This window comes from Phocoena phocoena, chromosome 12, assembly GCF_963924675.1.
Source record: "Phocoena phocoena chromosome 12, mPhoPho1.1, whole genome shotgun sequence".
In the NCBI taxonomy this organism is placed as follows: Eukaryota; Metazoa; Chordata; class Mammalia; order Artiodactyla; family Phocoenidae; genus Phocoena; species Phocoena phocoena.
The window spans coordinates 49,954,415-49,982,287 of record NC_089230.1 but is presented as its reverse complement, the minus strand read 5'-3'; the positions used below and the strand labels follow the sequence as shown (position 1 = coordinate 49,982,287).

The 27,873-nt window shown below is 36.0% G+C and overlaps 1 protein-coding gene across 2 annotated transcripts in view; it reads right to left on the bottom strand.

Annotated features, from left to right (window-relative positions):
* Positions 1 to 27,873, bottom strand: part of SESN1 (sestrin 1) — a 105,333-nt gene that overhangs the window by 9,773 nt on the left and 67,687 nt on the right. Inside the window, exons 1-5 of one of the 2 annotated variants that reach the window (XM_065888521.1) lie at positions 11,898 to 12,135; positions 5,034 to 5,099; positions 4,005 to 4,205; positions 3,193 to 3,375; positions 1,077 to 1,319 (exon numbers count right to left, since the gene is read on the bottom strand). In XM_065888521.1, the coding sequence (XP_065744593.1) occupies positions 1,077 to 1,319; positions 3,193 to 3,375; positions 4,005 to 4,205; positions 5,034 to 5,099; positions 11,898 to 11,999 (795 nt within the window). In that variant the 5' untranslated portion in view covers positions 12,000 to 12,135. Of the gene's footprint in view, positions 1 to 1,076; positions 1,320 to 3,192; positions 3,376 to 4,004; positions 4,206 to 5,033; positions 5,100 to 11,897; positions 12,136 to 27,873 lie in introns of those variants that run through there. The other variant, XM_065888520.1, reaches the window with a different exon arrangement.

The window sequence follows — 27,873 nt, the reverse complement described above, 5'->3', positions numbered from 1 at the left end:
GATCAACCTTGGGAACATGATTTTCCCTCCTGTGCTAATCTCACCATATGTAAATGCTACCTCTTATTTAGTACCTGATAAATGCCAAGCACTGTACTAGGCCTTTTAACCTCTTTTTTTTTTTTTTGCCTTTTACCTCTTTAGAGACATTTCATTTAAACTTTACAATAACCTTGTGTTTGACCTTCATTTAGAAATGAAAGAATGGAGGCTCAGAGAGGTTAGATAACTTGCCCACAGTCAAATATACGTTAACAGTCAAATACACGTTAAAGTCAAATACATAAATTTAACCTGTCCAAATCTGTTTAAAATAATACAACTGAGAAAATCTGTGCAAAGTATTCAAAAGGCTGTAATGTTGTTTCTCTGATATCAATTTGGAAATATAAACCCTTTTCTCTTTCACTACAGCTAAAGAATGCAGAGGGAATTTTGACTCATCATATATAGAATTCAAATTTGCTTATAGAAAATTCAACTCATTCTGATCTGTTTCAAAGGAATAACATAACTGAGAAAATATAAAAGCCAGAGAAGAGAAGGAATAGAGGTAAAAGCATTTTAATAAATTTACATTCACTTTTATATATATTTGTGAGAAGTTAAAACATGAAGAAGTATTTTAAAAGGAGAAATTCCAGATCAAGGCTGATTAAATCTTCTAAAAAGTAATTAAGAAGACAGCCTGTTTCTTCTGTGCAAAAGGATGTGATCAGCATCAGGAAGTTTCTACCACCAAGTTCCACTGTTCTCAGTCTCCCCTCATCTCACTCAGTAGCTGTTCAATACCAGATGGCTCTGATGGGGCACATTGCTGGTGGCTTCTGATCCTAAAATTATTCAAATGTAACCTCCTAGAGGGTCTTATAATTTTGTATGTCCCTTAGCATCAGACTAGTGCTGAGCATTTGGAGGCAGACAATAAATACTTGCTGAATGAACAGGTATGGGGGCCTAATATCTTTTTGGACTTAACAGGGTAGATTTTCTTAAAAGTCAAATGAAAAAATAATATAACAGCAATTACTGTGATTACTCTTAGGATGATCCTATAATAAATAATAGATACTTACCGAAACATTTCCTGCTGAGTTGACCTGCATTTCATCCACACTGTGATTGCCATTTGTAATGTCACAGATGCAGTAGTTACTAACAGAAGGAGGTCTGAATGTGTGGCCACCATCACAATGAATTTCTGGACTGATTCCACAGCCAAATGTGAACGAGGCAAGAGAATGATAGTGTGTAAGTAGAACTACTGCATGTACCAGTTCTGCAAGGGACCAGCTGTGCTCTTCAGCTTTCAAAAGTCCCTTGGGAAAAAAAATGAGAACATTTTTATGCTGGGGTATGGTATTGATGAAAGAATACAGTTCATCTTGGTATTTAACCTACTGAAAACAGGATTAGTTACTATATAAAACTTAAGATAAAATTACAATTTGAGGCATGTAGAACCCAGAATTTGCTAATTTTTATGAATATGTATTCACAAATAGAGCTTAAGATAAACTGATAATGACATTCGTTATTATTTTGACTTTCTGAAATCCTGATTTAAAAATGTAGAATACATTTTGTTTAAAAGCAGTTGCCATATCTCAGATGATGGATTATGAATGCATTAACTACGTTGTTAGTGCAGTCTCAAACCAAATGTAATGAATTTGTGTTTAAAGTAGAAGCTACTGTGTAAAATACGCCTGTTTTTCTTTATTATCAGGCCTCCTCAAGGAATTTTTAAAAAGTGGTTTCAACAACTTGACTCTGAATATTCTTAAATCATCAAATTATATTTATTTTAAAAATTATGCTCAAGGTAAAGTCTACAGTTCTTCAAAGTCTTACAAATCTGTGTCCATTCTGCTTCATTATTTTATAATATGTAATTTTATATTACTAGACAATGTAACAGACATTGCATTAATCATATTCAAATCTTGTATCTCCTTGATAAAAAGATGCTTCAATTACATAAAAGAATCTAAAATATTCTAGGGAATTCCCTGGAGGTTCAGTGGTTAGGTCTCTGCACTTCTACTGCAGGGTGCATGGGTTCCATCCCTGGTCAGGAAACTAAGATCCCACAAGCCTTGAGGCATGGCCAATAAATAAATAAATAAATATTCTAAAAAAAGAGAAAGACAACACCAAAAATATATTGTATTTTTAAGAATTTCTACTGCATGGTAGATTCTTTTAGAGAATGTCCATCTACTTTTATTCTATTATCTTTATTAATAGAACCAGACAAAACTAGTTTAAAATGGTATTTTAAAAAGATAACACAACAAGATGCCACTTTACATCTATCAGAATGGCTAAAATCCAGAACACTGATAACAACAAATGCTGACAAGGATGTGGAGCAACAGGAATGCTCATCCATTGCTCATGGGAACACAAACTGGTATAGCCACTTTGGATGACAGTTTCTTACAAAGCTAATAAACACAAGCTTATCATACGATCCAGCAATCACACTCCTAGTTATTTACCCAACTGAGTTGAAAACTTATGTCCACCAAAAAGCCTGCATGTGAATGTTTGTAGAAGCTTTATTCATAATTGCCAAAAACTGGAAGTAACCAAGATGTCCTTCAATAGATGAATGGATAAACTGAGGTACATCCATACATGTATTTTTCAGCAATAAAAAATGAGCTACCAAGCCATGAAAAACCATGGAGAAACCTTAAATGCATACTGACAAGCTAGTCTGAAAGGACTATATACTGTGTGATGCCAACTATATGACAGTCTGGAAAAGGTAAAACCATAAAGACTGTAAAAAAGAGCAGCAGTTTCAGGGGGAAGGGGAGAGAGATGAATAGAGGGAGCATAGGAGATTTTGAGAGAAGTGAAACTATTCTGTATGATACCATATGGTGGATAACACAACATTATGCAGTTGTCAAAACCCATAGAACTGTACAACACAAAGAGTGAACCCCAATGTAAATTAGACATTATTAATTCATCAGTTACAGCAAATGTACTATACTAATACTAGATGTTAGTAATAGAGAAACTATGTGTGTGTGGGCGGGGGGTGGTAGATGGTTGACGGAGGTAGAATATGGGAACTCTACTTCCTGTGCCATTTTTCTGTAAACCTAAAACTGCTCTAAAAATTAGTCTAATTTTTTTTTTTTTAATGACACCCTAGATATACTCTCTACTTACCTCAATATGTTCTTTGGTAATAAGCCAAGGTCTATGGGCTAACACTTTGTTAAGTTCTCCTAAATTCTGTAGTTTTTGAGGAGCATTCTCTAAACCATTAAGCCACTTGGGGTCTCCACCAACATGAAGGAAATCGTTTACATGGAGATTCACTAAGTAGGAGCACTGATGTCTTGCTGCAGCCTTAAGAGAAAACAAAAAGATTATTCTAATTACACATATTAAAATCTTGAACAACTACAAATCTTTTTCTTTACAATATGCAAAACAGCTAATTAAGTTTTTGATTAGTATGTTTTCAAATTTTCCATATACTACAGAAATGAAGTTTTCATATAAACATTTAAAAATTCATACACTATAGAAAGCACCTCAAAAATATCCCAAGAACAAATAAAATATCTGATCAAAGTATCTGAACTTTACAAAAATTTTATACCTACTGTCAGAACCTCAGATTAAGAAGAAACTTCAATTAAGGTGCCAACCATAAAACAATGGAATATTATTTATAAATTGAACGTGAGTACCACCACTTATGTCAATCTGAACTATCAGTGAAATAATCTTGTGTTCTACTTTTTTCTCGTATTTAATAGAAAATGGTTCTCAACAGAGTGTAAATACATATTTCTTTTTCTATTATATTTGACAGCGTACTTATTTAGAAAGAGGAAAAATAGATACTACCTAACAGGAATTCAATTAGAAGTTAGAATATAAGTATTTATTCCTGTGTTTGAAGCATTAACCATCTCTTAAAAAGATTAATAAAGCAGGCAGAAAGAATTTTTCACTGAATGTTTACAAACCATTATTCCAATGTAGTGCCGATAATGTAGGGGTAATGGCCCATCCATTTGGAGTAGATAGTGTTGAGTTTTTAGGAAACTTTCTAAATATTGTGGGTGAAAAACCATCACTAAGGTAATATTATCCAAACGACCCAAAGCAGCAAAAGAATCTGCAAATAAAGTATGCATCTGTGCGTCTTCACTCCCCACTTGGAGAATCTGTATGAAAGAGAGGAAAACCATGGTTTCAGAAATTGTAAATTGGTGTAAAAGAAAGAAAACATGCAGGGGAAGGAAAAAAAAAAGGAATATGCATGCACTGTACTCTAAGTGTCACCTAGAAGCAGATTAAATTTGGCTTAAAGAGAGGTTATAATTCTACAAATTTAACTCAACTTGTTGCAAGATAGCAGAATAAAGAGTCACATATCATGTAGTAGGGGAAAAACAACAAAGGCCGGACATTAAAGGCCATCTAGATAGGCTGCTTGCAGACTTGACCAGAATCCAGACATCCAGATCTAAATCCAGAATCCAGATTTAGATTATCAAAATTTGCAGAGCTTGCAAACAGACCCTAATGCCTTTCCTTTTAACAACACCTACTCTCCCTCAATTTACAGAGAACCAAAATTAACTAACAGTAAACAATCCCTGTGAAAACAAAGTATAGGAGCATTTACATATTTAGAATTAAAGATCCAATCTAGCATTGATACCAGCCTGTGGAGTTGGCCAAGACCAAGTAACTCGGCTTATGGGCACACCTAAACAACATCTAAATATAAGCAGGTGGCATATCATTGGTCAGAAACAAATCTTGCCTTTGCTTGACTAAATATGGGTGTTAGAAAAGCATCATGAAATACTAGAAATCAACATGACTATAACAGCTTTTTAATCCCACATATTCACTGCCAAAACATGATGATTAACTTGTGTAAAGCATATTGTTGACCAACAAGTTGTTCAGATGCGAAGATGTGGGTCATGAAAGCTTTTCCTTAAAAGCATACAGTTCACTATGTACTTTCACAAACAACATACCTCCTTTTCTGGGATGAATCTGCTTGGTCCGTGTCCTAGTGGTCGAGGAATTCTAATTCCAAGTTCCTAGAAAAGAAAACTACACCATCTCAGGCCTCCAGCAGTAAACAACATGAACTGAGGCCACAGGAATGGGAGAGAAAAACAGCCAGTTGAACAGAGATTGGCTTGTTCTGGTGATTTATTTTCATGGCCATATATATATACCAGATTCTCTGTTTGCATCACATAGCTGACAACAGTTTATAATACAACTCTGACTAAAAACAATAAAACCTGTTTCACTAAAACCAGAGTTTTGCATAAAGTACTTGGCAGAAAGTCTAGAACAGAAAGTTCAGCACATAGCAGCCAACCCTGTGGATTGTCAGTGATACAAAATAAGACCAATGTGTTTGTACATCCAAAACCCAACCAACCAAAATATCAATCCCTGTGCATCTTGTCAGGAAATGAAAAAGCCATAACCTCTACCTAGATGTCTTAAACTGAAAGAAGTATAATTATTACTACATCTATAATAACACTTCACAAGAACAGAAATACTATGAAAAATAAAAAAGCTATTTAAATCCACAAAAGAGAAAGTAGTGCAAGGCATGGTTTCTCTGTGCTTGAGTAAAACAATTTTAGAGAAATTAATTTTGTGAGTTTTCCTTAAATTTTTAATTTATAGAATCTCATCAACTTTGCTTATATTATATTTTAGAGGAGCTCAACGAATTAAAAAATAAATGGTTTTCTGCCTTTTGACATAGTGAACCTAGAATTCTATACTTTATGTGACAGTGTAGTGTGGTTAACAAAAACTGACAGTCTACTGTTAGGCTTCCATCTTTTCCCTCAATACAGTGTGCTAATAGAAATAAAACCAAAATGTAATTCAGACTTTTTTTTTCTTTTTGAGGCTCATGTCCTATCACTCTAGTCTCTAAACAAAAAACCCCCTCCTTCTTTAACAACTAAACATTAACCCTTGCTTATATAATTACATACAAATATTATTTCTACCCTCTCTCTACTGCTTCCAAAAGTCCTTCATGATATAAACCAGATGCTTTCCTTTTAAAGGAAAAAAAGGGGGGAGGGGGCAGTCAGAGAAGAACATGTGGCAACAATTCAAGAAATCTGGTCCAAGTGAATGAAAACCTTTTGAGCAGAATGGATTTTTAAAAATTAAGCAGGCAGGACAAAATTGAAGAGAATCTTAATTAGGAGAACTCAAGATTCAGATTCAAAGTAGGCTGGATTTGCCAACTAAATCTAAAATTTTATATATGTTTCAAATAATCTTGTATTGGAGGTCAGTGATTTCTTACTCTGATAATTCCACACTTATACTGAAGACTGTAATGTCTAATAACCATGCCCCTCATTAGAGGAGGCACTTAATTCACTGGCCTGGCCATGTATGTGTCTCAATTTTAATATCCTACAATAAATGCAAGGAAAAAACACACATTCCTGCTATTCAATACATCATCTTGGCACAAATGCAGCCATTTATATAAAATGATGACTCTATTGGCCTTTCTGATTTAATTACATACATTTCTAACAAAATATATGGGGCAAGACTTTAAGGCTAAAAATCAATACCCCTTCTCAGTTCTTTACTATCTTATTTAAACAAAATGCATTTTAGCAAACACCCCATTTCAGGGGTTTATTATTCATTTTCTACCTAAGAGACACTATGCTTATGACTTTAGTGTACAAAAGGTGGCATTTCAAAGGAGGAGAAATGGATTATTCAACAAATGATTTTGGTACAACTGGAGAGCCACTCAGAAAAAAGTGAAATTGGAGGCTTAAATCATTCTTAACTCCACAATAAGTCAGATATAAGTGTAAAAAACAAAAATAAAAAACATTACAGTATTAGAAGAAAATACCTGTGGACTTAGGTCTAAGAATGCCACAAAACCAGGAAATCATAAAATATAAGATTGATAAATTTGATGACATTAAAATAAAGACTTTCATATGGGAAAAATAAACATATAAAGTCAAAAGCAAACAGAAAACTTGGACATATATTTGCAACTCATATAGCAAAGGGCTAAATTTTTTTAATACATAAAGACAAATCACTAAGAAAACCCCCAACAACCTCACAGAAAAATGAACAAAGGACATGGACAGTTCAAAGAAAATGAAATATAAATGGCTGAAAAAATGATCAACCCTCATAATAAAACAACTGCCATTTAAGTATACTGAGATACAATTTTGCACCTAAAATACTGCTTAAGATCAAAAAGTTTGATGATAGGCTGTGTTGGAGAGGCAGTGGAGAAATAGCCATTCATTGCTTATACTTTCTGATGGGAGTGTTTTGAAGTGTGAGGAAAAAATATCAAGAAACATAAAAGGAGTATAAATTACTACAACCTCTAGGAGGGCAATCTGAAATACTGATCAATATTTAAAAGTTACATACCCTAATCAATAATTCCATCCTAAACATTACCCTATACTCACATTTCTAAACTGTCATGTGTAAAAGTATAATCACTGCAACATTGTTTCTAGTAGTACAAGATATAAAGCAACCTAAGTGCTCATCAATAGAGTACTGTTTCAATAAAGTTTAGTATGATCATAGACTAGAATAGCATGAAGTCCTTACAAAGAATGAAGCAGTCCTATACAAGTTGGCTTTAAAAGATCTCCAAGATATATTATGTGGGGGGGAAAAGACAAAGTGTATATAATATGTATATATTATGTTACTATTTGTAAGGAAAGGGAAAAAAATTACCAATTCCATTTCTAGGACTTTATCCTACAAATACATTAGCAGCATGTGGATTGTGTATGTGTGTGTGTGTATTTTTTAAAAAATAAGACCAGATTCCTAGCACATGGGCCTCAAAACAAAGAGGTTGAAGTATATTGTTTTGGTTTTATTTCTATACCAAATAGATAGTTTATATATCAAACTGTTACAAAACAATAGCTTTACAGTTCCAAGAAAGTGACTATTAATGTTTCAGAAATGGAATATTTTCCTATAGGCATGCCAAAGGTCTTTCCCAATGGTCCTTTCTAATTCTCAAGTCTTTGAAAGTCTATCCCTGTAGCCAAATTAGGTGGCCATACTGGTATCACTGTCTCCCCTCTTCCTTGCCTTCAAAGGTCAAATCTTTCTTTCCCAGTTCCTTTAGAAATAGATTCTTTTATGTATTTTATGAAAAATTATGTGTTTTAAAACAGGATGTTAAGAAAAAGCAAACATTCTCAGGAATGGACTATAAACCTATTATGCTAAGAACCTCTTACTGTTAAGATCACATTCATTCCTTGGTGAAGTACCAGTCTAACAAAGCAGGGGACAGAATAGAAGAACTGAAGAAAGGAAAAGAATGGAAAGGAATCTCTGATATTTAAGACTCCAATTTCATTATTTTACTTATGGCTAGTTCTAGGTAAAACAGAATTTTATGAACTCTGAATCTACATCCCAATTTATCCTAATCCAGATACTGTCAGGAAGCAGGTCATTGATTCCATCTAGCCTTCCACAGCACACAAATTGAGCTCTAACTTATGGGAAAAGGAAACAGGTGACAATTATCTTGAAAACAGCCAGGAAGTCTGGTTCTAGAGTTGGTGTCTTTAATTAATTACTCTCAAAAGCTCCTCATTAAGAGCTTTTGAGGGACTTCCCCAGTGGCACAGTGGTTAAGAATCTGCCTCCCAATGCAGGGGACACGGGTTCGAATCCGGTCTGGGACAATCCCACATGCCGCAGAGCAACTAAGCCCATGCGCCACAAGTACTCAGCCTGCGCTCTAGAGCCTGCAAGCCATAACTACTGAGCCCGCGTGCCACAACTACTGAAGCCCGCGTGCCTAGAGCCCATGCTCTGCAATGAGAAGCCACCATGAGAAGCCCACGCACTGCAACCAAGAGTAGCCACCACTCTCTGCAACCAGAGAAAGCCCGCACACAGCAACGAAGACCCAATGCAGCCAAAAATGAACAAATTTTTTTAAAAAGAGCTTTTGATACTTAAAGGTCTTTTTAGATACCATTATTATTATACAATAGTATTCTTGATTTCTGAAGGGGTAAAAGTTTCAACTTTCTGGAAAACTTACTTTTGAAACACTTCCTAGTCACATGACAAATTAGTTGCTACCCTATTTTCTAGCAGATATTGATTACAAAAAAAAAATAAGGCACTGCAGGTCTTCAATGGTGTGATCATAAGCCAAACTAAGTGCACTTCATAACGTCCTAAAGGTTCCTTCAATTGTGCCTTCATATGTAACTGTAAGAAACTGAATTACAGACTTTGAACAAATTTTGGCCAATCTAAATTCAAGGAGGCAGAACTTGCCAACGGCAAATGGCCTTGTTGTGAAGCAGATGTAAATGCTAACCACAGCACAAACCTCACAGGCTCTTGGTGAAGGTGTGGCTGGGAAATCTAACATGGGAACTAACAGTCTTCTCTCAACAGTCCTCCTAATCAGCATCTTTGAAGACATAGCAACAGCCTCTGCCATCACAACATTGCTGCAAATCCCTGACGCGATATCTGTTTCCTCTTCAGTGTATACTAACACACTAATTTTCACAGTATGAAAATTCTCAGCAAATGTTGACAGTACCACAGAATGACTAATGTATGTAATGTATCACTGTATGAATCTGTGTTTATGAATTTACTGTTCTAATCAGATTTTTCAAATTTGTCAGATACATTTATGAATCCATATGAATATCTTTAAGCAAAAAAATGAACAGTTTGCCACAAGTGCAAAATGAGAGCATTTGTTGGCTTACAGTGTCTATCTACATGCAAAACTAGTTGAAAAGTAAAAATGATTAGATCACTTGAATCATTTTATTTTTTCTCACTGCACTTGGTACATTATTAAACTGTCTAGATGTCTTAATACTGATAATCACAATAATATTAATTTTGATATTTTAAAAAATTACAAAAGCAGTTCTGTTTGAAACACATTTCAACAAGGCAAAAATATGCTGTGTAAAAAGTAAAAGTTCCCATCCCACTCTTCCTTATTTATGAGAATCACTGCCTATAGCTGGGTGCTAGCTAGCCTTCTGACATTTCAAATTTTTAAATAGAAATGAAGAAGTCTAGAAGCATTATAAAGAAATCTTCCTATTATAACGACATGTACTAGTGCTTCTTCTAAAATTGTCATTAACTCTTTTATAGGGAATTTAGAAATACTCAAAGTTCAGGTACCTCTTTTTCCAGTGTCTGGTCTTCTATGAAATACATTCTAGAAAAATTAAAACTCACTGACTTCAAAGTACTGGCTTTATAAGGCTGACTTAGGCCATATGTGTGCCCTATACTTTAGTCAGGAGTTCCATTCCTGGAAAGAGTTTAATTTAAAGGCACTGTGGAAGCTTGCTATTTGAAAGAGTCGTGTTATTAATTCTTTTGTAAAGTGAATAGTTTTCCTATAAAGCACTACTTCCTAATTTATCTTCCCACATGTTGGAGGTTTTAAAAATGAAATACAACTATACAAAGGTTCCTGGTGTCCCGAACACAATCCCATAGGCTCTGTAATCAATGTGCAAGCTATTGATAAAATGTATCTATATCTTCCAGTTGACATGGCTATGTTTAGAGATTCTAGATCTGGGCAAAAACCAGGATTCTGCACACAAATACCAACAGAAATAACAGATTCAAGCACAATGATTGAGGCTCAAAATGAGAACAGATCTGTTACGGCCTGCAAACAGAAACTGTAAATTCTATTTCAACACTTTCACACTCTTTTCTATGATAAAGTTTCAAAGCAACAGTTATGAGACTTTTTTTAGGTTGTATTATCTAGAAACAAGGAGCACATTATGTATCCATGAATGCTAAAATCTAGAAAAAGCATTTGGTGTTCTACAACCTTCAGGAGAAAGTGTCTTCATTTAAGTTTATATGAATATATGTAGTATATCATGGTGTAGACTCCATTTACAAAAAACATATATATACATATAAATACTAACACTGAGTCATTTTAGTGGGCAGTGGAGAAATTACCTCGTATTTACATTTCTTTAAGTCAATACTTAAAACATTCTGATTTAAATTTTAATTACTATTTCTCTACTTTCTCCCTTGCCACCTTTTGAATTAAAGCCTTTTAAAGTTTCAAATTTGAGTTAAAGGTGTATTAGTAACTCTCAAATGGTGCCCTATTTGCAGCCACTTAGGAAAAATACAAAATGTTACAATTAAATAGCTCTTTCTGAAGGCCAATTCAGACACAAAAAGGGATAGTTTAATACAAGAGTAAACGCTGTGCATAACGTCATAGAGCTGGCAGTACATACTTATTCTAGGCAACATCATTTTTAACTGACCGAAATATGTTTCTTTTTCTTTCTTTTTTAAAGTAGGAGGCGAAGAGAGTGAGGGTTCCTGAATAATGTGTTTTGACAAGACGCTGAGGAAAAAAATCCACAGGCTGTTCTACCGTGAGACTAGAGTTTGTTAGGTTTCTTCTGGCTTGTGGAGACTTGTACAGAAGACAACGTTATTTACGTTTCGGAGACTTCCATTTAAATGACCGAGGCAGCTGTCCCTCCCAGCCGCAACATTTTCTGCCCGGGGACGACTCTCAGTGGCAACCCCCCCCCCACCCCGCCAACTGGCCGCCGCTTCACCTGAGGGGCGCGGGCCAGCCTGCGACGCCCGGCCGGGCAGGGCGGCCGTCCGGGCGGTAGCTCCAGGGGCGCCCTCCCCGGGGAGCGTTCTCCGAAGCTGTTAGGGTGCGAGGGCGGGGAAGCGACGCGACCTCCGTGCAGCCCAAGCAGTTGGCCGGGTGCCCGCCCGCCCACTTGCCCGGTCCCTTGCCCTGGTACCTCGTCCTGGCCGCGGCTCCCGCCACACTGCTTGCAGCCCAGCAGCTCCGAGACGGCCAGCGAGGCCGTATACGCCTCGTTCGCGGCTGTGGCCAGGCGCATGTCGGCGTGAGGACAGCTGCGGACGCGCAAGGGAGCCGCGGCGGCGCGGAGGAGGCGAAAGCTGGCCGGGCTGCCTGTCGGCCTCTCCGCTCAGAGGCTGAGCGCCTCAGTCCGTGCTGACGGCTGAGGCAGTGCGGGGCGGGGCGGGGCGGCGCAAACAAACAAGACACGCGGCCCCGCCCCCTCCGTTACTCCGCCGAGTCGGCGGCCGCGCGCGCCAATGGAGGCTCGCAGCGCCGCGGCACCCCGCCCCCTTGACGCTGAGGAGCGGGCCCTCGCGGGGGGCGGGCTACGCGGCCGGCCGAGAAACAACCTCTAGGGAATGAACTCCCGCGAGGAGCTAATCCTCGGGTCGGAATGGGCTCGGTCCGCCGGGAGGTGTGCGTGCACTGCGGCTGGAAGATGCAGCGCGAGCCGTCGGGTTTCAGTTGAAAGGCAAAAGTGTCCCTGTCCCAGCATCAGCAGCCGAAAGCTTGCCCTCCCTCCACCCGCTCGGGTCCATTTACCTAGAGCCAAACAGCAACCCACCTCTAGGCTGACCCCGACACCACCAGGAGGAATCAAATTCGCTTCACATTTTATGAACTTTTGAAATTTCCCTTTCTTTCCAATAATGCCCAAACAGCGCTGACTGGGCCGCAGAATGAAGAAACAAGTAGGGGACCATGACCCATATTCAATGTAAAATTATTTTGGGTAAGCTATGTAGAAACTATAAATATCACTCTCCTACACAGATAAGCCTTGGTAGCAGATCTCTAAATTTTTTTTCTTCACAAGTATATTCGAAAGCTTTAAAATTTGTTTCCTTATAAGCGCCCTAGGTTCTAAAGAAAGAATCTCTGAAACCTGATGAGGAACGTGAGAAAACAGGTCATAAAAGAACACAAATAACTGACATTGTTGGATCTGGAACACAAATCTCTCAAGTCCTGTGTCAACACTATTTCTTTACAGGGCTCCATTAACTTCTTTTTAAAAAATTAACTCCTAAATTAGGTCTCTTTTTTTGCATGTTTGCCCCGTATTTTCAAAGGCTTACATGCTCAGGTTAAAAAAAAAAAAAAGTTGGAACATTCTGATAGAAGGAAACAAGCAGAGTTTAAGTCAATAATACTGACAGACACAGAACCAGGGCTCATAAATGAAAATAAGTTTCAGTCTTAGGAGTGAGGTTACAATGTCTCAGAGAAAACTGAGTTACTCTTTGAGCTCTTAAAGTGTCACATTTTAAAAGTAGCAGGTTAAAAATGGTTACTTTTTATTTATCTTCTCCAGATAAATAAAATGATGTTATATGTTCTCATACACTGCTTTTGTAAATTGCTAAAGCACCCAAAATATTTTTACTGGTCAAGAAAAGCAATTTGAGGTTACTATTGACATAGAAGAAAAGGTTACAGAGACGTCCAAGCTCTCTTCCTCTGAGCACAGCCACAAAAACAAACAGTCTAATCTGATGCCCACTCAGCCACAAACACACAGGCAAAAATAAACCCAGTAAACCATCCAATTTGCAGCAATATGACATACCCTCCAAGATATAAACTGGTTGTAGATGAATAACGTGGAAACATAAATGGACTTGATGTAGGGGTTGTGAGCTATAGAGCTACTTAATGAGGGAAGTATGTGAAAAATGACTGGCTCTAGAAGAGTTGAGCTGTGATTTTATTTTCTGGAAGGAATAAAATAGTGGGGGTTAGCTGTCTAGCGGGGCATAACCTTGTCTGTAACATTAAAATATCATTTACAAAATGGAGAATGTTTACCTTTCTATTTTCTAATGAGGCAAGAAAAAGCATGCATTTAGCTAATGCAAAAATGGTTTAAATGCAAATTAGAACTGCAAACTGTGTATACGCATGTGTATATATACATATATGTGTGTATATGTGTGTATGTATATATATGTTCATGTTTAATACTTTGTGCTTGATAAATATTTATTGAAGAAACATGTTGAAATTGAATAGGAAGCTCCAATTAGGATCTTTCTCTTTCTCTTCCTTGCTTCCTTCCTTTCTTTTTCTTTTCTTTTTCTTTTCTCTCTCTCCCTCCCTCCCTCCTCCTTCTTTGAAAGTTTCAGTTTATTTTGATGCTGCCTTACATAAAAAGAAAAATAATTTTAATATATTCTAATTCAGTCCTTACTGAGACCCTTTCAAGCCATTAAATGTCAAGGTTCCTTTATGGTTTCTATAAAGACTGACTTAAGGTCTTCAAAGAGTACTGATTTTTGCTCTTTTTGATAGAGCAGTAACTGTGAATTAGTCACTCTCTTCTCTAACATAAAAAAGCTGCCTCCAAATAAATCTATTAACCAAGAATTCCAACAACTGTATTGACCTGCAAATATCATTGTGTAGATCTCACTTCTGGAAATGCTTTGTTCCAAATCATTTAATAAAAAGTTTATATTTTCCAAAGATTTCACTACGTGAGTAGGCCAGATGTCCTGAAGGTGCTTCTCCTAATGAATCCCCAGTGCTGAGCATGTAGTAAACCTCCTGAGCACCGATTAGTAATTGCAAAGGACTACATTTTTGATATTTACCACAGGCTATCATTATAGACCAGCAGCTATTTACAAAATCTGCTATTTAAACATTTCCTTTCAACACTTTTTTCTTCGATGAAGAATCCTGACATCTAATCCAAGAAGTAAATCTGAAATATTTCCTTTCCTCTAAAAATGTTTTGGGAATTCCCTGGTGGTCCAGTGGTCAGGACTCCGAGCTTTCACTGCCAAGGGTGTGGGTTCAATATCTGGTCGGGGAACTAAGCTCCCACAAGCAATGAGGCACAGCCAAATAAATAAATATAAAAATAAAAATGTTTTGGTAAACCTACTCAAACTGTATCAAAGTGAGGTTTTTGCATTTGTCATTAGCAGGAATGGTCTCAACTCTAATTTTCTCAAGAAAGAGATGTTACACCCATGTAAAAGAGTGATGTCAAATGACTTGATCTGAGCAGAGAGCTATGTGGCATTGAGAGTCCAGACGTGGCCTGGTGGTTCAAGATGGGCTTCCAGAAGGAAGAGATATCTGAGCTAGGGGCTTAGAGGATTAGTAGAGAGGCCTTGGCAAGAAAATCGGGGGAGTGTTTGGGAGAGTAAAGACAGAGTGCTAAGGCAAAGAAACCAGCATGTGCAAAAGTCCACAGGCAGGGGAAAGACTGAGAGTGGTAGTCCGTTAGGAAAACTGAATAAAGGAAGTTCACTGGGGTCTAGAGCACAGGGTATGGAGAGTAATGGATGAAGTTTAGGTAAAACATAAACAGTAAGAAGGGACCTTGTTTAAGATTCATTAAGGACAATAAATTTCATTCTTAAGAGTAGTGTGGAGTTACTAAAAGTTTTAAAGAGTAGAATGACATCAAATTTGCATTTCAGCTAAGGTTTAGGCAAAACTAGAGGCAGGAAGATGAGCTAGGAAGGCTGCTGAGGCAATTCTGTCAAGGCAAGAGGGTGATATGAAGAACAATGGAAATGAAACAAAGTGTAGGGATGAAGGTGGATTTGTCTCTCCAACATGATAATAAGTTTCTTGAGAAAGGAAATGATGCCTCATACTTTTGTTTTTGAAATTTAGGAGATAAATCTCAACTTATATGCTCTCCTGACTAAATGGCTTCCCTAAATCCATTTGACTTTAAAAAATATAGTCACCTAATGAAAAAGAATATGTATATTTTAATAGAAAGAATACTAATCAGGCCAAAACGTATAATCACACTTTCATGGACCACATATTAAATCTTGAATTTTCTCATTAACGAAAGGAATTAAAGTACTATAGATTTGTAGATCTATTCTTTAGAAATTATATTTAATAACTGGTTAGATACACATAGCCATGATTTTAGCCATTAAACCAAAGAACTCCTTTAAGAGGGGGAGTGGGATTTGTTAGATTTATGTGGTTTAAGCATTCTTGAAAAAAATGCCGTATTGTCATTTAAAACATTTTTACTTGGAATGAATGCTGGTTTTTAAGATTACTTCTGCTTACTAATTTTGTCAAGATTTTTCTCCTCTAGCTGATATCTTCCTGTTTTTTTTTTAATATATAGCTTGCCTGCTAAGCACTTTTTTCCTTTCAACATCATGTTTTGGGTATGTTGAGATCCTCCTAGTACTGAACATTAATTTTATATTCTCTTATTTGTCCTCTACTTTTTCACTTCTTCAATTTAATTTTTAGAATTATATTACTTATAAAGGAGCAAGAATGTTGACAAATCTTTGCTATCTTTCTCTCCTTTAGGGTTTCTTCTTTTAGAAATGCACAGTTTTAAACTTCTACATAGGGTTTTAGAAACAGACCATCACTCATATTTGTAAACAAGTAGTATTCCAAATAGTGTCAGTGGTTTTAAATTAGAAAAGCACTTTCCCTCAAAGAATAAGCATGTTAAATCATGGTCAGGTTTTCCAGGCTAATGATAAGACCAATATATCAGACACTAAGAACTTTACACTTATATGGCAGATACAATGATTTCTATTTTACAAATTTGTAAAACAGAAACTCATAAAATATTGGTAACTTGTCCAAGGTTGTAAAAGTAGTCAAATGCAGACTGAGATTAGAACCTAGGTCTGTCTGAATCCAAAGCAGTAGAAGCTGGGCTGCTTCCTTTAATGAATATTTTTAAAATGTCAATAATGGTATGTTAGCTTAAGTTCTTGATTCTGATGGCAAGAAAAGAGGGCAGCAAGAAAGAAAAATGTATCTCCCTTGCTCATACTCAGGGTGAGATCTGGTTTTAAAAAACAGAAAAGAAAAAAGAAATCATGGAATGAGTGGTCTTGGTCTTTGAGAGCTTCTCTCCTCTATTTCTCTACGCCTGTCATTCCTCTCAGTGTCTCCCCAGACCTTTGGTAACTTCATGCTACCCAAAGCTCCCTCAATAGAGTTTACCCAACTTCCTACCTGCTCCTCACATTACCCCTATTCTTCTTAGAATAACTGGTAGGTATTAGGAAGAAAACAGGCTTCTTATACTAACTCATACTTATTATATGAGGGACTGACATCTCATACTAATTTATTTATTTATTTAGTCTGTCTCAATAGAATGTAAGCTCCATAAAATCAGAATGTTTGTCTTTTTTGTTCACTGCTGTATTTCTGATATCTTAGTGCCCAGCACACAGTAGACCCTCAATAAGAGTGTATTGAATGAGTGAACTCCACAGAGATGTTTCCATTAAAAAAAAAAGCTTAACTCAACTGAAAACTTAATAATGAATTTCAAGTTCAATATTCATATAATAAAAGATATGGGCCATCTAGACAAACACTCTTGGAGGCTTTGGGGTCACTATTTAGGCAGACAGGCAGGCTCTGCTTGGGAATCAGCTTGTCCTTTCCAGCTCTACCAAGCAAATTCTGTTTTTCATAGTCTCTTCCCATCTTCCCCTTTGGAACCCCAGATATTCCCAAGCTCCTTTGATTTTTTCTGTTCCTGTTTTCCTGCACTACCAAGATAGTGGCTATATAGGTTTGGGCAATGGCACATATGGCTCACTTGTTAAGTCAGGCAGGTACTTACAAGTCAGACACTGCCTGTATACATACCATAGTTTGACAAATTCATGAACATTTTGTAACCAAGTCTGGCTTTAAACACCCTGAGGCTTCTCTAAAGTGAAGTGACCGTAAAGAAAGTGTTGAGATATCAAAGTTAGGTGGGAAAATTCATTCATTACGACTTTTAGAAGCTAATTACTTTTCAGCATTATTGTTGAAGTAAATAAGAAGGAATGGATTTAATCTGGAATAGGATGAGGTTCAAGAAAAAGGTGAGTGTAGTGGGAAACTGAGAGTTAGGTCTTTATCCCATATGTTCTTAGGAGTTACTGAAGGTTTTAAAGAAGGACAAAAAAGAAATACCAACTCAAAAAAAAAAAAAACAAAAAGGTAATGGAAGATACTTAATGTATGACATGTTCAAGTAGAAAATATTTCTCAGGCCGTGCATATATACTGTATTGTATTTAAAATAGTTTTTGAACATAGGCAGAACACTCTATGACATAAATCACAGCAAGATCCTTTTTGACCCACCTCCTAGAGAAATGGAAATAAAAACAAAAATAAACAAATGGGACCTAATGAAACTTAAAAGCCTTTGCACAGCAAAGGAAACCATAAACAAGACCAAAAGACAACCCTCAGAATGGGAGAAAGTATTTGCAAATGAAGCAACTGACAAAGGATTAATCTCCAAAATATACAAGCAGCTCATGCATATCAATATCCAGAAAACCCAATCCAAAAATGGGCAGAAGACCTAAATAGACATTTCTCCAAAGAAGATATACAGATTGCCAACAAACACATGAAAGGATGCTCAACATCACTAATCATTAGAGAAATGCAAATCAAAACCACAATGAGGTATCACCTCACACCGGTCAGAATGGGCATCATCAAAAAATCTACAAACAATAAATGCTGGAGAGGATGTGGAGAAAAGGGAACCCTCTTACACTGTCGGTGGGAATGTAAATTGACACAGCCACTATGGAGAACAGTATGGAGATTCCTTAAGAAACTAAAAATAGAACTACCATATGACCCAGCAATCCCACTGCTGGGCATATACACTGAGAAAACCATAATTCAAAAAGAGTCATGTACCACAATGTTCACTGCAGCTCTATTTACAATACCCAGGACATGGAACCAACATAAATGTCCATCATCGGATGAATGGATAAAGAAGATGCAGCACATATATAGAATGGAACATTACTCAACCATAAAAGGAAATGAAATTGAGTTATTTGTAGTGAGGTGGATGGACTTAGAGTCTGTCATACAGAGTGAAGTAAGTCAGAAAGAGAAAAACAAATACCATATGCTAACACATATATATGGAATCTAAAAAAAAAAAGAAAATAAATATGTTAAAATAAAATGGTTCTGATGAACCTAGTGGCAGGACAGGAATAAATATGCAGACGTAGAGAATGGACTTGAGGACACGGGGGTGGGGGGTGGGACAAAGTGAGAGAGTAGCATTGACGTATATACACTACCAAATGTAAAATAGATAGCTAGTGGGAAGCAGCCGCATAGCACAGGAAGATCAGCTCAGTGCTTTGTGACCACCTAGAGGGGTGGGAGAGGGAGGATGGGAGAGAGGCTCAAGAGGGAGGGGATATGGGGATATATGCATACATATAGCTGATTCACTTTGTTACACAGCAGAAACTAACACAACAGTGTAAAGCAGATATACTCCAATAAAGATGTTAAAAAAAATAGTTTTTGAGGAGCTGGATTTCATCTGTACCTAAAAACATATGTGAAAATGCTTTTTAAATTCTCAAAATGCTTCTGTTTGTGGGCACAAGGCAATAACTGGTTTTAATATGTAACCTATAATCTTACGTCCAAGGAATATATTGGTCTGGCATAATATAAAAAATTATATTCTCAAAATAGATTAAAATCAAACCTAATATCTTCAACTTATCCTGAGCCCACAGACTTCATGGAACTGAATTCTCACGTGTTTACTTCCTTTATAAAACTGAATTTACCCACAGTTAAAATGTTTAGGCTAAATGCATATTAGTAAGTCATCTGCTTAATCACGTCTGAATTTTGAATGTTTTATTCAAACTAGAGATAATTTTAATTCAAATAAACAAAATCCTAATGACAATATTCTAAAATCTTTTAATCAAGTTATTTTTTGTTTATAACAGCTATCCTGACCTCCCTATCCATGCCCCCTCACGATGATTAGTACTACCAAGCTGTGAATAGAGTTCAACAATATGTGCTTTTCTAACAGCTCAAAGAACCCCCCACTCAGTTCCTTTGTGATAATCTTTAGTTGTAGGTCCTTTAATCCTTTAAACCACCTTCTTTCTTTGCCTCCTTCTGAGATCTCTTGTTTTTCAAGAGGGTATTAAGTTGTAGATCCTTAACCTCATCACAAAGTACAAGGCCACATCTACAAACTACTTGCATATTACTAAGCATTTTAGAAATTAAATGCCATTCACTGGATTTTCTCATCTGTTCTTCTGCCCTCCAAAATCCTCACTGCACCTCTGTGGGTCATTTTCCCCTCTGCCCAAAGATTGTGGGTACATTCAGGGCACTGTAATTCAACAAATATATTTATTTTCACTTACCACTACTATCTCTCTATTTAGCTAAGAATACTCAAAAAAAGAATGCAACTTTAAAAATTATGTTTTGTTTTGTTTTGTTTTGTTATATGATATTAAGTTTGAACAGAATTCAAGATCATTCATTTGTAGTAATAGAAAATCTGATTTTCCTAATTTTGGGCAATTGAGAAACACTAAAATAGGATTTTATTCAGATATTACAAGTTGGAGAAGGTAGTACTCTTTTTTAACTTGTTATATCTCTAATTTTAAAAGTATGTTTCGGCATAGGTTTATGTATGGATGTCAGTGCTATTATTTTACCAATTAACAGAAATCTTAATAATACGTAAACCCTTCAGTCATTCATTATTTATAAATATTTACTGAATGCCAATTATATGCACTTAATTTCTTAAATCCTATGAACAAGCAGAAACATCTTAATTTGAGATTGGACATCTATTTTATTTAGACTCAAACCTCACATAAGTCATACAGATTGGCAAATAGATTGGGATTCTGTCAGGGATCATTAAATAGGGAGTCATCTACTAATGTCCAACTCTGAGAAAAAAAAACAAAACAACAAACAAATAAGAAAACAAAAACAAAAACAAAACCCCACAAGGTATGGCAATCTCTTAACAACCCTTCTAGTTTTAGTCCCCTCAAATTTAAAATGAAGGGCAAATGAACTTCATGATCTCTCATACTTTACTTCAGCTCTAAAGTTCTACTCTGTTAATACAATTCCTGATTTTATCAAGAATTAATATGCTTTACGCTAACCGGAACCTGGCTTCCTCCTACACCAGGCTTCTTTGTACATTACCAGTGATTTCAGAATTGTATTTCTTACAAGTACTTTAGAGATATTATGAAATATTATATTTGAGCTTTCTTTTTCAAGGTAACCTACAAACATCTATAAACAGTAAATACATTGGAAACCACCAAAATAATAATTTAGATACTGGAGTAAATAAAGCTTCTTCCACCATCTCTGTGAGTATATGTTTGAACATTCTTGTAAATTTGTCAGTGGCAAGGAAGGGTATAGTTTGTGTGTTCTGGCCTTCTAAAAAATTCATGCCTGCCTGCATCTGCTTGAGTAAAACTATAGTAGTAAGTGGGCTGCTACAGCATGTAGGTACTTTGCTGTGTCAGTCCAGATTTCTCTGATATTATGAATACAAGAAAATACAGAAATACTGTAACTATAATCCATAACCCCTTTATTTCAAGTTTGTTTAAAACATAAGCTCATTGTTCTCACTAATTGGCTTGATAAATAATTTAACTTTACTTATTCGAACTTTAAAGAGATCATTTATTAATAAAACACCAGTTTTAGATATTGTATATAAATCAGAATTCTGGTAATACTGTTTCACTAAAGACTATGTGGACAAAAAAAATCAGTAACACATTTGAACATCACTGTTTTATATACATGCCACATCTCCTGATCTGTACACTAGAACTCCCAGTAGGTTTGGAGAATCCATGCTAGTCTGTAGCTCCCTATGTTGTTCATCCAAGGCTTGAGTCAGGCTTTAAGGCTCAGAGAATGTTCCCAGGATTTCTGCTGGTTCTAAGAGTGCCGGGGAAATCTAATTCAAAGTCTCATTCCCATCAAGGCCAAATAGAGCCTTAGAGAAAAGGCTCTTGGAATCACAACAGTTCAATTATGGTTTACTGAATTACAAACCAAACTTGGCTTCCAGTAGAACTTTTATTTAGGCTGTCCCGGATTTGGTCTATAACTGAAAGGACCGTCAATCCTTCTAGCCTTTCTCCAGAAAACATGAATAAAGTCAATCTCATCCTTCAGTGACATACATGCCAATATGATCAATAATAGCTTTTATCCTAAAACACAAAAAGGTGACCTAATAAATTCTTCAGTGATGTACTTTGGAATTGTTATTAACAATAAGGATATTATTGATATCCAAATAATCTTTTGTGTTTGTAATAGGCAGGTCTTTAAATAATGTATTTGCTCTTTACAATTAGAACGTGCTTTAAATGTCAGAAAATTCAACTTTCAAGTATTCAACCAGATTAAAAAAAGAACAAACCACTGTACTCTAATTTGTGCATTACAAATGTACAATTAAAATCTTAAAACCTTAAAATACTGCACTCTAAATTTACAAATTGATGGGTTAAAAAAAATCTAAACTTCAAAAGATAGCAGACAAAAGTATGTGGATCGGAGAAAGAGCAAAGCAGAGTCAAAAGCAGCAGGATACAGTTCAAATAGGTCACATTCAACTTTTGACTTTCCTAAAGAACAAAAAACAAGCTTAGCAACAGTTTTCAGCCAATCAGAAAGCAGACAAACAGGTAAGGACTCAACCGATCCAGATACCAATGCAGTCCAACCTTCAGTGTTTTTTTTGTTGTTGTTTTTTGCTTTTATTAAAAAAAATTATATAGTGTCAGAGCAGAGCACAAGTTATAAAACAGGATAGACTGTCCTGGGTTAAAGAAAGATAAAATCTCTTCACCAACCCTAAACAAAATATATCAGATTTTAGTAATGTAGTGATAATTTTGTTTACATCCTTATTGTGCCAGATCCTGTATAAAGTTATCTTTAAAATATTTGGGTATTTGTAATAATATATAGAATTTTGCGGGAAATTTTCTTTCTTGTCTGTGCATAGAGGATAAGCGTAGGAAGATGTATAAGATTCTTCTCTTCTTAAATTACCTAATACTCAATTTCTAAAATTCACGGGGGATTGGTGGGGGGGACCCAATAAGAAAATGCTACAGTGCGAATCCAAAAAATGTAAATATGATTTAAAACAACCACATACAAATACAACCTTCAAAACAAGCAAACAACAAATTGTACAGTGCCATTCTATGTAATTTTTCCTCCTTATTTCTATCACTCAATACATATTCTTGAGAGAAGAAAGTTTTCTGAGGATTTAGAAGGGATTTTCAAAGAGTTACAGATTTCATCACTGTAATGTTTAGTGCAAACCTCAGTATTTGCTCAAATTGACAGTGTTACTTGCAATAGAGACACAAAAACACTGTGAAACAATAGTTAATAATTTTCTTCATTCTGCTTTTGGCTTTCCAAATTTATAAAGTATTCTAAAGCAGTTTCTAATATTTTCTGTAAAAATCTTCAAGAACCACCTTTGGTTTTTTCTTCAAGTAATGCTTAAATCATTTGCTAGTTTTAGTTCCCTAAAAAAAAATTACTTTAAGCAGATCAGCTTGACTTGCCATATCATCAATTATATACTGAACTTACCATGCACTAAAAAACATAAGAGATTTGCTACTGATACTGTAGGGTGCTGTCAAAAATGTATATATGTATACTTCCTCTCAATATTTCATTGTATTCTATACATCCCTAGGAAGGTAGGGGGAAATTAAACAAATATTTGGAGACTAACTCTAGGTTTTATTTATTGGTGATATCCTTACCTCATCCTTTTCCTCTATCCTCAAATGTCACAGATAACTAAGCTATGCTGTGTCAAGAAAAAAAAGTATTTTCAATACATCATTTGGGAAAGAGACACTCTACATCAAGCTCGTATTTTCCTTGGTCTCTTAAGCCTTAATAATTTAAAACAGTATCCATCCAAATATTACTGAAAGTTTCATCAATTACTTAACACTTATGTATCTATACACCAGGGATTGGTTGTGTATGTTTCTGTTAAATTCATGAATCTCTATATGTATGGATATATTGGGCCTATTTATTCAGTATTCATTCAACCAATATTAATTAGGCATCTACTATCAGCCAGACATTTTTTTCCTTCCCAGTCTACCTTCTTTAAAAACAATATCCATACCTTCTTCCTTTCTCCACCTTCTTATAATTTCCTTATAAGATCCACCTACTGTAGTCTTTTTGCTCCTAAAGGGACACTTGGACTGAGAAATGCCTTAAACTGCAAAGGCAAAGAGGTACAAAGGGCTTGGAAAGCAGGATTCTGTGTTATACAAAACACCTGATTGTTATCGTGGCACTTAGGTAACTGACTGCCGGTTGATGGAGAGCTTCAAAACCAGAAACTCAGAGTTTTAGTCAAAGATTTTTTTTTTTTTTTTTTTTTGCTGTACGCGGGCCTCTCACTGTTGTGGCCTCTCCCGTTGCGGAGCACAGGCTCCGGACGCGCAGGTCCAGCGGCCATGGCTCACGGGCCCAGCCGCTCCACGGCATGTGGGATCCTCCCGGACCGGGGCACAAACCCGTGTCCCCTGCATCGGCAGGTGGACTTTCAACCACTGCGCCACCAGGGAAGGCCAGATTTTTAGTCTAAGATTTGATTTGACTTTTAGTCTAAGATTTGAAGTAGATAGATGCTACACTTCATGGTTGCAGATTTGGTAATATTAACAGCATAGCTAACACATATTTTAGTTAGTATGTGTCAGGTACTCTTCTAAATGCTTTACATGTTTGAACTCTTAACCCTTATAATAACCCTATAGGTAGATGCTATCTTCATTTCAGAAATGGGAAACTGTGAGACAGAGAGGTTAAATACCTAAGGTCACATAGCAAGGGGCTTGAGCAAAGGTTAGAACTTAAGCCTGTCCGACTCCAAAGGCATGTTCTTTCTACTATACCATGATGTTGTCTGATAGTTTCCTTTCCACTGTTACTATTCCAGTGATTGTATGTCCATTAGGAAAGTGGCCAAGGGACCATGAACTTTTCTCTTCATCCCTCCCTATCTTCCCCTGTACTGTTTTCCATAAATCTCTTTTGTATAATTGACTGTTCACCCCACCCTCTGTGACCACCCAAGTCATTAGAACATCATCCCTTTCTAGGAAGTCTAGACTGACTCCCCACTGAGCCTACTGCCAGAATAAGAATGCTCCATAACATCTAGAAAACATTATAACACTTTATGTAAAAGAGAAAAATGAAAACATAAATGAAGACAAACTGGCACACAATCATTAGAGTCACTTTAACAGACTTAAAACGTAAGAAAATATGGTAATTTTTCTTAGTTGTTAAATACTGTATTTGTTAACAGTATTTGTTAACAACTAATACTTAGTTGTTAAATACTGTGTATTGCCTACACACACACACACAAAAAGTAGAATTCAGAGTGATTTGGTAGGATTAAATCTAATGATTATTTACACACACACCCCTTAAAATGTTTTCTTTCACATTTGAAAATCAGTAATTTTCGACAAAATAGGTGATTATTATACACTATTTATATAGTAATATCTCATTATACCTGAATTGACTCGTTTGACAATCTCAAAAAAAGAATCTAGAACAAGTAAGAAAAAATAAGTTAAATAGATGGTACAGGATATATATACCAAAGAATATGTACTGTACTCAGAGGAAAACCTTTGGTTTACCTCTCTTAGACACAATTTACTTTTATTTTGTATAAAATTACAAAAAGCTTGTTTATTGAGTTTCTAATTCTACAGTAATTTAGAAGGAAGTAGGGACTACTACTGTTTACACTGACAGAGAAAGAATGATAGTCAACCATTTGATCACAAGGAAAGAGTCAGAAAAATTCTAAAAAAGCAGAAATAAGAACTTGGATAGTACAGTTGTAGGCCATTTACTAAAAGTGTACAGCTTTTTTTAAGATTTTTTTTTTTATGTGGACCATTTTTAAAGTCTTTATTGGGTTTGTTACAATATTGCTTCTGTTTTATGTTTTGGTTTCTTGGCCATGAGGCATGTAGGATTTTAGCTCCCAAACCAGGGATCAAACTTGCACCCCCTGCATTGGAAGGTGTAGTCTTAATCACTGGAATGCCAGGTTAAGTCCCCTAAAAGTGTACTTTGATGTAATAAGCCTTAAGGAGCTCTGACAGCACCACTCTCTGACAGATTAGGGTAATAGCTAACCTCCATAATAATGATTCTTACTCATGTTGTAAAAAACACCTACAAATATTTCTATAAGAAATATAATTTAAAAGGTATGGCTAAACCGGCAAAGTAACAGCAATTCTCATAAGTCAAAAATGGCCAATAGGAGGAATCCAAGGAGGTAGGGATTACTGATCCTGGTAGCTATGAATCCCCAGTAACCTAGAGCAGCAGCATAGGGAACAGATGACAAAGCCTAGGACTTGGGAAACTGGGGGATGCCAAACCCCAAAAGGCTAAACTATCATTGAAAGCATTAACTAGGAAAAACACCCCATCTACAAAAGGAGGTAAAAAATTTGCCTGTTTCAACTTTTGCTCTTGGTAGAAGGGGTAAAACCTCCTCTGAAAATTTATAAGCACAAAGTGGCTCACATATGAGGAGCTGGGGCCTTAAATCCCTTTATCTACCTGATCTTAAAAGAAACAATCAAAAAACAAGGCAAGGATTCAGTTAAAGTGGGTTGGTTATGTCCCCCAGGCTCCAGTCAGAAATACAGATTATCTCTGAAGGAGATAAAATTCTGATGAATGTGAGCTTACAATAATAAAACATACCATGAAAAAAAGCACCATTAGTGAGGTCTGAAGAAACAATAATCACCTAAGACCTGCAAGACTTCAGGTGTTAGAATTATAGATGCAGACTACCAGTTTAATATGTTTCTTAAATTTTTAAAGGAAATTGAAAGTATGGATGAGGAACAAGAAACCATCAAAAAATAACCATATTTAAAAATGAATCCAATACAGACTTTATAATAATTGAAACAAAATTCAATAAACAGTGTATTCAGCATAGATGAGGAGAAAATTATTAATAAACTAGAAAGTAAATCTGAAGAAATAATCCAGAATGTAGCACATAATACAAAGAGATGGAAAATATGGAAGAAGAAATAAAAAACATGGAGGATGGAATAGAAGGTCTAATATATATCTAATTGGAGTTCTTGAAGGAGAAAGGCAATATTATAAGAGATGATGGCTGAGAATTTTCCAGAACTGATTAAAGACACCAATCCTCATTTCCAGGAAGCACAATGAATCCCATACAGAATAACTGAAAGGAAATATATACCTTGACATAGAGTAAAACTGAAAAATTCCAAGAAAAAGGGAAGATCTTAAAGGTTATCCAAGAGAAAAGTCAGATTACCTACAAAGGAAAAACTAAACTGACAGTCTAATTTTTAACAATGGAAGCCAGAAGATCTGGGGGAATAATATCTTTGAAGCACTGAGAGAAAATGGCCTTTCTTGAATTGTACTAATATATGAAACTATCTTTTAAGAAAGTGAATGCAAGAAACACATTTTAAGAGAGAAAAAGTAAGAGTCTACACCAATATATCCTCACTGAAGTAGCTTCAGTTCAGGAAGAAGCAAAATGATCCCAGTAAGGAAGTGGAAAAAATGCTACATGTCAACAAAGAAAAGGTTCTTTGTACTTAAGATTTTCAATTCATGTGTAAAATTCTCATCTAAGTAGGACAGTACATTCCCTAAGGATCTTAGATAGGTTTGTATTGAACATATGTTTCCATTTTACTTTCTTAGAGTGGGATGGCCAGCTCATATAACAAGCATAGGTTTAACTTTCTAAGGAACTGCCAAACTGTTTTCCATAGTGGTTGAACCATTTTTACATTACTGCCAGCAGTGTATGAGAGTTCCAGTGGCTTTACATCTTCACCAACTCTTAGCATAGTCAATATTTTTCATTTCAGTCAATCTAATGGGTGTAGTGCAGCGGTTCTTAACTGGGGGTGATTTTGCCCCGTTAGAGTAATTTGACAATGTCTGGA